This window comes from Alternaria burnsii (genome assembly GCF_013036055.1).
Source record: "Alternaria burnsii strain CBS107.38 chromosome Unknown 694, whole genome shotgun sequence".
Taxonomy (NCBI): Eukaryota; Fungi; Ascomycota; class Dothideomycetes; order Pleosporales; family Pleosporaceae; genus Alternaria; species Alternaria burnsii.
The window spans coordinates 22,544-31,648 of record NW_024066133.1 but is presented as its reverse complement, the minus strand read 5'-3'; the positions used below and the strand labels follow the sequence as shown (position 1 = coordinate 31,648).

Sequence of the window (9,105 nt, the reverse complement as noted above, 5' to 3'; positions counted from 1 at the left end):
GGCACAACACGACTGCCTCGACCATGCCCATGTTCTAGGTGGAGACAGACCTGGCATTGCGACATATTTGGACTTCCTTGCGCACTCTAAGCGTAAGTCTATTATCGTTGAAAACCTTCACAATCAGTTTAGCACGTCTACACACTCCTGTGCTGCCTGGACATAAGGGCCCGAACTCCCGATTGGGAATAGCGTCGACTATTGCCTGGAAATTCCAGGCAGAAGCTTGGTAACGTCCCAGCATCCGCAAATCTCCCTTAGATGCCTTCGGTTATAAGTAGCGCACTGAAGCGCGGTTCCATCAATTAAAGATCTTAGGTTATATCATGACCAGCCATTATCATTGAGCATACTCTATCATGTCGTCGCCACACAGTTTCGACATCCTCCGCCTAGCTCCTGAGCTTGTAGCCAACGTTATCAAGCAAGTCGACAACAAAAAGGACCTATCGCATGTTCGCCTGGCTTGTAAAGCGTTGGACAACCACGCAGCTAAAGAGCTTTTCAAAGAGGTGTACATCTCTCCGTCGGAAGGGCACATCAGAGCTTGGAACACGATCAGCCAGGATGATGTCATCAGGCGAATGCCTCGACATGCAATCATCCACACACATCCAGATATCGAAGACCATGGGCTAGGCCACACAAGAGAGCCTATCGAGGTCGATGAGGATGACGAGGATGCTCTAATCTTCGATGACGCCCTTGCCGCCTTATCAGGATTTCCAAATCTTGACTCTCTGGAGATCGGCTTCACTCCAGAATGCATGGGTCGGGATGCCGATTACTGGGAGGAGGTGGAAGAGGATGTGTCTTATCGAGAAGAAAAGTTGACGCTCATTTTCCAGGCCATCAAAGACAGGGCGGCAGACGATAGCAATCGGACGATTCGGAAGCTGACGATCATCAACCTTCAGAACTGTCCCATCCCTGAGTTCACCTCTTCTGACCTGTTTCGCGATGTTATGGCTCAACTAGAAGAGCTGCATATAACAATGGTGCAAGAATACAACGAGCATGGGCCCGATCACGACTACACCAAAGTCGAGCTGCAGATTTTCCCAGCGTACTTCTGCTCGCATTGGCTAAAGCCTATTGCTGCGAATCTGAAGGCACTGTCCATCTATAGTGCGTCGGATAATTGGGGCCCTTTTCCTGGCTACTTTGACCCGAGTGGTATCTCTTTTCCAAAGCTCGAGACGCTTGCTCTGGGCTATTACACGCTGGCGCATGACGACGACCTCAACTGGATCCTTGCTATCAAGTCGCTGCGGCGGCTTATCTTTCACAACTGTATGATTGCATCTTGGATTCGCATTTATTCTGACAACATGGTAACGTGGAAGGTCCGGACGCAAGACTGGACCAGGTTGTCGGGCCCTAAAGACCGCGACTGGAGTAAGGACTTTGCGTACGGCGGGAGGTGGGGTCAATACTTGGACCGCATCGCGGGAGAACTTCCGAACCTTCTCGACTTCCGCTTTGGTTATGGCAATTCATATGAAGACCCAGAATACAGGGTCACAAAGCGCGATAACTGCCCCACTGAGATCTTTTTTCAACGATACGTCTGCTTCGACAACGGGATCTTACCTACGCATTGGCCAGAGCCGCGGCGTGATGACGGGGTGTTGCATTCGTGGCTAGAGGGGGAGTTTCCTGTGAATGTTCACACCGAGAGTTTGGATGAAGATCGAAAGAGTCTAGACGCACTTCTTCGAACTCTACGATCAAGGACAAAAGTAGATTAGAGAAGACTACAGTTAGCGCATGTGCGTTAGAAATATATCTAGGTTAGTTTAAAGGTCTCTAATCTAAGCGATAGAAGTTTAGAGTAGTAATGCCTACTTATTAAAATATTAAAAAAGAACATTTAGCATAGAGTAATTAGTACTAGATTCTATATATAAAGCTAAATATTAGAATAAATATTTTTAAGTAATTTTAAGCTCTTCTAAAATATAATACTTAGAAGTAAAGTATATATATCCCCTCTAAACTTTAGAAATAAGGCCTATAGTATTTCTATATTACGTATTATCGCGTTATCGCGTTATTATATAAAATTATAGTAGTATTAAGAAAATTTTAAGTAGCTAAGCCTAAAGCTACTATTAAAATACTAACTTTTTACTTCTATATAATAAGGTGCTATTTACACTATAATAGGATATACTTATTATTATAGCTATTACTAACACTACCTAAAGACTTGTTATAAGCAACAAAAGGAACTCTACCTTTAATAAAAGAACTAGCGAGGAGCGCTAACTAACGTCTACGTTAGAAGGTAGTAATTAACACGGGGTGCTAATTACGTAACTAATATCCTACTAAGGCTAACTATCTAGAATAGTAGAACTACTTAGAATAGTAGAGCTATTATAAATATTCCTTATACTTAAGATAGCTAGGATAGCAGGGATAGATTTTAATAAGTATATAGGATAGATAGATTTTATTATTATACTTATTATAGTTAACTTAAATAGTTTATCTCTTATATAAATTATTAACTAGTTATTCTATTATTTATAGAATTAGTATTATTACCTTTTAGTTAATAATAATAACTCTTTTCTACCTAATCTTCTATACGATACCTTACAGACTACTACTTTAACCTACTTTGCTTTAGTACAGACTAAGCTTAGAGAAGTATAGCTTAACTTTATATAATACTTTAACTACTTTAAGAATTAGTAGATATTTTAACTAATAGGTTACCTAATTAAGATTTAGTAATAGCTTATTAGGGAAATACTTAAGGTAATATAGCTTAGAGCTAAGGACTTTTAACGCTAGTACGCCCTACTCTAAAGAACAATAAGATGCTTAAGGTATTTAACAACAAGGAAGAGAATCCTAATATTACTAAACTTTAGAATCTTAGGCAACACATAAACGCGTAAGCTTAGTAGATTACTAAAATGCAAGTAATAATTAATTAGCTTATAAGGTAACTGATAATAACCTTTAATAAACAACCTGTAGCTACTAGGAAACCTAAGATAGCGTTACCTAAGAAATATAGAGGAGAAAGAGATAAATTATAAGTCTTTTTTACTAATATTAACCTATATTATAAGTATAATAAGGTACCTAATAATTAGGAAAAGATTCTTATAGCTAGTATATATATAAAAGATAGGGTCTCTAACTAGATGCAACTCTATATAGATAACTACCTACTAGACGTAGAGTATAGAGGAACTAAGGCTAAAATATAAGCCTTATTTGTTAGTTAGATAGAGTTTAAGAATAAAATAGGACGTATCTTTAGAAAAGTAGACGCTAAAAACTAAGTAGAGAAGAAGATTACCTACTTAAAATAAACTACGTTAGTGTTAGTATACACTGCGGAGTTTAAGCAACTATAAGTATAGATTAATTAGAACAATGCGGTACTTTAAACTGTATTTAAAGTAGGCCTTAAGAAAAATATTAAAGACAGCCTTATATACTATAATAAGTCTAAATTACTATATGCTTTAATAGAGTTAGTAATACGTATTAATAACAGGCTTTAGGAATGAAATAACTAAAAGAAATACTTTAGACCTAACCTAGCTAATATAAAAAAGCAATATAGTAGATACAATAAGGACGGAGATGCTATTATAACTAGCAGGGTATAAGATAAGGCTAAAGATAAGAAGTCTAAAGGATAGAGATAGGATAGTCTCTCTAAAGAAGAACGCTAAAAGCGTTATAATAATAAGGTATATCTATATTATAGTAAAGTTAGACACTTCGCCTAAGACTATAAAGAAAAATAAGTAAAACAGGCGGCTATTAAGATTAGGATAATTAGGTAGGGTACGCCTTACTTAACTTAGATAGAGCTAGACAACAACCTTAGTAATATAGACTTATACAAGGAAGCGCGCTTAGCGACTAAAGAAGGGTTTATAATAGTGTTACGACCTAAGGTTATAGTCTTAGTAGAACTAAGGACTACAGACTAGAAAATTAAAGGCAGAGTTATAAGGGCACAACTAGCTAATTAGTAGTATTAGATCTGTAGAGACGCTATATACTATGCTAATAACTGTATAGTTTAGAGACGAATTATAATTATTAGTAAAGACGCTAAGGAAATTAGCTAAGAAGCTATACGCTAATAACCCTACTTTAATAATAAGGAAGCTAAGGTCTTAGACTAAGAAGTACCTAAAGAAGAAGATACTAAAGAATATAAGAAACTGTGTTAGTATAACTATAAGATTAACTGCACGTTCTATAAGAAAGATAAGGAGAAATATAAGATAGACTAAGATTAGTACTATTATCTTAGTCTAGAAGAAAATAAATATTAAGTAGATAATTGCTATATCTATAACTTAAAGAATAAAGATATTTATAACAAACTCCTATAGACGTAATATAGGAATAGATATAAATTCTATTAAAGGTAATTTAAGGAAGTACGCTAGGTAGATAATTACTACTATTGCACTCTATTATTAAATATCTATAAGGTTGTAGATTGCCTAATTTATTAAGCTAAAAAAGTAAGAATAAGGAAAGTAATTTATTAGGAGGAGATACTATATATAAACCTCTATTAGACCTTTTGTTATAATAATAGGTATTTAATATACTATAGTTCTAAGAATAATATAGGCTACTTTCTAAAATATAGAGGAAAGAAGTAGTTAAAAAACTAGGACGCTACTAGAGATAAGGTCTTACTAGTAAAGGCGCACCTATAATAACCTTAAAGAAAGTATAAGATACTATTAGTTAAGAAAGATAGTTACTTACAACTATATCTGTATAAGGTTAGGAGATTAAGGCGCTTATAGATAGTAGGGCTATATAAATAATTATCTTACTCTAAGTAGTAGAGAAATACAGAATACTTTATAGGATTAAGGATAATCTAGTACTAGTAGTACTAGCTAATAAAAAGCCTATAGAATATAGAAACAGTATAATAAGGTTAGAGACTAAACTAACTAAGCTAAAGATAGTAAGCATAGAGTACTAAATAAAGATTAACATTATAGATCTAGGAGAACTAGACATACTAATTAGTTATAATTAGCTAGACGCCTATAACTCTACTATTAATTAGTAACTAAGAATAATACTTAGAAGAGAACTTATATATAAGGTTACTAAAGTACGTAGAGTAAGCCTAATAAACTAGAGCTTAACTTAGAATAGGAGGTTTAGTAAGATCTTACCTTATAAGATTAGAAGAATTTATAAGAAGGACCCTTAGAAAGTAGGAGTTATATAAATAAAATAAGTTGCGACTATAAAAGAAGGACTCTTACTACTAGAGATACTAAAAGAGTATTAGACTAATAAGTTTAGAGAACTCTTTAAGAAAAACAAAGCTATAGACTTAGTAGACTATTAGGAATAAAATTATAAGATTATTTTAGAAGAAGAAGTAAAGCTTAGCCTAAGACTAATATACTTAATAGCGCCTAAGTATAATACTAAGCTAAGGGATTATATCTAGAAGAACTTAAAAAAGGGATTTATCTAACTAGGATTAGGCTTAATAGCCTTACCTATTCTATTTATAAAAAAAGTAAATAGGAAGTAGTAACTATATATTAACTTTAGAAAGCTAAATAACGTAACGCAGAAGAACTAATACTTTTTACTACTTATTATAGAGCTTATAAATTAACTCTAGAGAGCTAAGTAGTTTATAAAGTTTAATATTTAGGAAGAATTTTACTAAATTAGAATTAAAGAAGGTTATAAGTAGATAACAGCGTTTAAAATAAAATATAGACTGTTTAAATATATAGTTATGCTGTTTAAGTTAATAAACGCGCTAGTAACTTTTTAATTAGTTATTAATAACGCGCTTTATAAATACCTTAGGATCTTTATTACAGCGTACCTAGATAATATACTAGTATACTCTAGCGGAACGCTTAAAGAATATATAGAGTATATTAAGAAAGTACTTAAGAAGCTAAAAGAATATAAGCTATACTTATAGCTAAGGAAGTGCGAATTTTATATCTAAAAGACAGAATTCTTAAGCTTTATAGTATTTATAGAAAGAGTTAAGATAAACCTAAAGAAGATCTTAACTATACAGAAGTAGCTAACACCTAAGATAGTTAAGGATATATAATCTTTTTTAGAATTTACTAACTACTATTAGAAGTTTATTAAAGATTACTTAAAGATTATAGTACCTCTCTTAGAGATTATAAAAAAGAAGATAGAATTTAGATAAGATAAGGAATATTAGGAAGCTTTTAATTAAATTAAGTAGATATTCTTTAAAGTACCTATACTAGAAATGTATAACCTAAAATAAGAAACGCGGATTAAGACTAATACGTTAGATTACGCACTAGAGGCTATTGTTACAATCTACACCTAAGAGGAGACAGGGGTAAGCGTAATTACTTTAGAGGATTAAGCAGCACAGTTAAAGGATTGTAGCACAGCAACTATACTAAGGTCACGTAACTGCTTAGTAGTAAGCAGATATACGCTAGTCCTAGAATAGGCGCTTAGTAGTAAGCAGGACTAGTTAGCTAATAACTACAACTAACACTATATTACTTACTAACAAGCACTTACACGCTTAGTACTAAGCGTAATACTTATTAGTATATAGCTTAGACACTAAACTCTTATAGCTTAGTATATTTAACTTTATATAAAACTCTAGTATTTAATCTAAAGATTATACTTTATTCTTATATAACTCTTATAATATACATTAATCTACTAATTATACTATTACACTAACCCTATCTATCGCAGCCTACTCTATCTCTAAGAACTAACTCTTAGGTTATCTAAGGATAACCTTTATACTTTAAACACCCTTAAGATAAGTAATGTTATAATAGACACCTCTACTAATTCCTAAACCTCTAGAGGAACTAATGTTTGTGCTAATAAGCCTAATACCTTTTACAGTAACTATAAGAAGCTTAAGGTATAGTTACTCTAAGTTAACTAATACTTCTACTTTAAAGAAGACAAGATTAAAGATAAAGATAAAGTTATTTAGGCCTTGACCTTCTTCTAAAGAGACGCAGAAAAATAGGCTAACCTATTTATCTAACGCTATATAGATAATACTATTATTAATAAAAGTAATAAAGACCTTATTAAAGATTAGACTATATTTAAGACTAAGATATAAGAAGTATTTTTACTCTTTAAGGAGTCTATAATTACTGAGTAAGAAATCTAGAAACTTTAATAAACTAGATCTACTACTAATTATATAACTAAATTCTAGCAGTACTAAACGCTAATTAAATAAAACAACAACGCTTTAATGCGGATATATTAATAAAGTCTTAAACTAGCAGTATGTATAGAACTTATAAGAAGCAGATCTAGCCTTAAGATACTTAATAAACTTATAAATAAAGCTATTTAAGTAGATAATAAACTTTATAAGCTAAAGCTAGAAAAACGCCTATATACTAGGAATTGCGCACCCTAGGCTATAAACAATTAATTACGTTAAAACTCTTAACGCTTATACCCTAACTAAGGACGTTAGCGAAGCTACGTACCCTAAATCTTAGACTAATATAGGACTTACAGACCTAAGCCTATACACCTTAATAACCTTAATAAAGAACCTAGGAAGCTAAAGTTTTAGCACAATAAGAAAAGCAAAAAAAAGTTCTCTTACTACGCCTGTAGCAAGGAAGGTTATATAGCTTAGGACTGCTAAAGCTAAGGTAAGGTAACTAGACAGCTAAATGTTATTTACTAGGTAGTACCTAACAACAACACAGAAGAATAGAATATTATTACTTACCTATATATTAAGTTAAAAGTAGAAGACAACAAAATAGTTAATAGTCTTAAGAACCTTACTATTACTAAGGTAGAAGAACTGTCTTTAGATAAAGGCACCTCTAACCTAGAGTTCTTTGAGGACCTAGAGGTTACAGAAATTAACTAGACTAAGTTTAGTAAGATAGCTATATTTAAAGAAGAAAACTAACCTTCTATACTATATATTCTAGAAGAACAAATAAAGATACTTTTGTTTTAGATTAACTAGCTACTCTAATACCTTAATAAACTACCTATTAAATACGCTTACAAAACACTAGATATTATAGTAGTAATACGCTAAAATTTCTATAATCTATTATACTAAGTAGAGTATAAGAAAGAAAATCTCCCTACAGATATTATAAAATTCCTACTAACACCTAATAAACTTAACTAGATTAACTGCGCTATTAAAGCATAGAATAAGCCTACTGCTAGTAATAAGATAGAAGTTATTTAGTATCTAGAGGACCTAGACTTTAAGCTAGGCGTACTACGCTAGCAACTTAGTAAACTAGAATACAAATACTCTAATACTAAAGACTAATTCTATAATAAATTTAAGAAGTTTATAGAGTACTAAGGACTCTTTAAAGAACTTAAGATATAGAGTATCTATAACGCTAAAGAACTATTTAGATAGGTATATAAAGCTAAGGCCTTATAGGATAAACCTACGTACTACCTATCTAACAGCAAAAAATAAGAAATCTATAAGGAAATTAAAAGGCAGACTAATTCTTACGCAAGCAAACTAATAGAAAAGGAATATAAAACCTACTATTATTTTAGAAATAAAGATTTTAACGCTAAAATAGCTTATTTAACTATATAAATATAAAGATAGGCTAAAAGGCAAGAACGCGCTGTAGCTAGGTAATAACAAAATAACGCATAACGAAAACGCGAAGAAGAAACCTACTACTAGCTTAATTCTAGGAACCTACTATATAGTAATATAAGTTAGACAGCGTGTATACATAACTCTTATACTATTTACTACTCTAATAAATATAGTTTAGGACACTTCCTGCGTAAATACGCTAGAATACTAGTATATAAGTTTTAATAGTTTAACTGCCCTAAAAACTAATGCGCTATATACCTATAGAATAAGAGATATCGCCTATACTTTTATAGTTACGAAGACCTATAAGAGACCCTATATATATATATTACGTAGCAGAAGACTCTAGAGGACGGAACTAGTATATAAGAGTGCAACTAGCTCTTATAGTATACGTGCCTTAATATTAAATATAAACTATATATAGTTATAAAGAAGTTTTATAGTTATAGTATATAGTC

The 9,105-nt window shown here is 32.2% G+C and overlaps 1 protein-coding gene across 1 annotated transcript; it reads left to right on the top strand.

Annotated features, from left to right (window-relative positions):
- Window positions 1-359: 359 nt before the first annotated feature.
- On the top strand, window positions 360-1,751 carry GT037_010974 (uncharacterized protein; the record flags this gene model as incomplete). The annotated part of the gene is made up of 1 exon (XM_038936021.1): window positions 360-1,751. The coding sequence occupies one exon, from the start codon at window positions 360-362 to the stop codon at window positions 1,749-1,751; it is 1,392 nt and encodes a 463-aa protein (XP_038781231.1).
- Window positions 1,752-9,105: the final 7,354 nt, after the last annotated feature.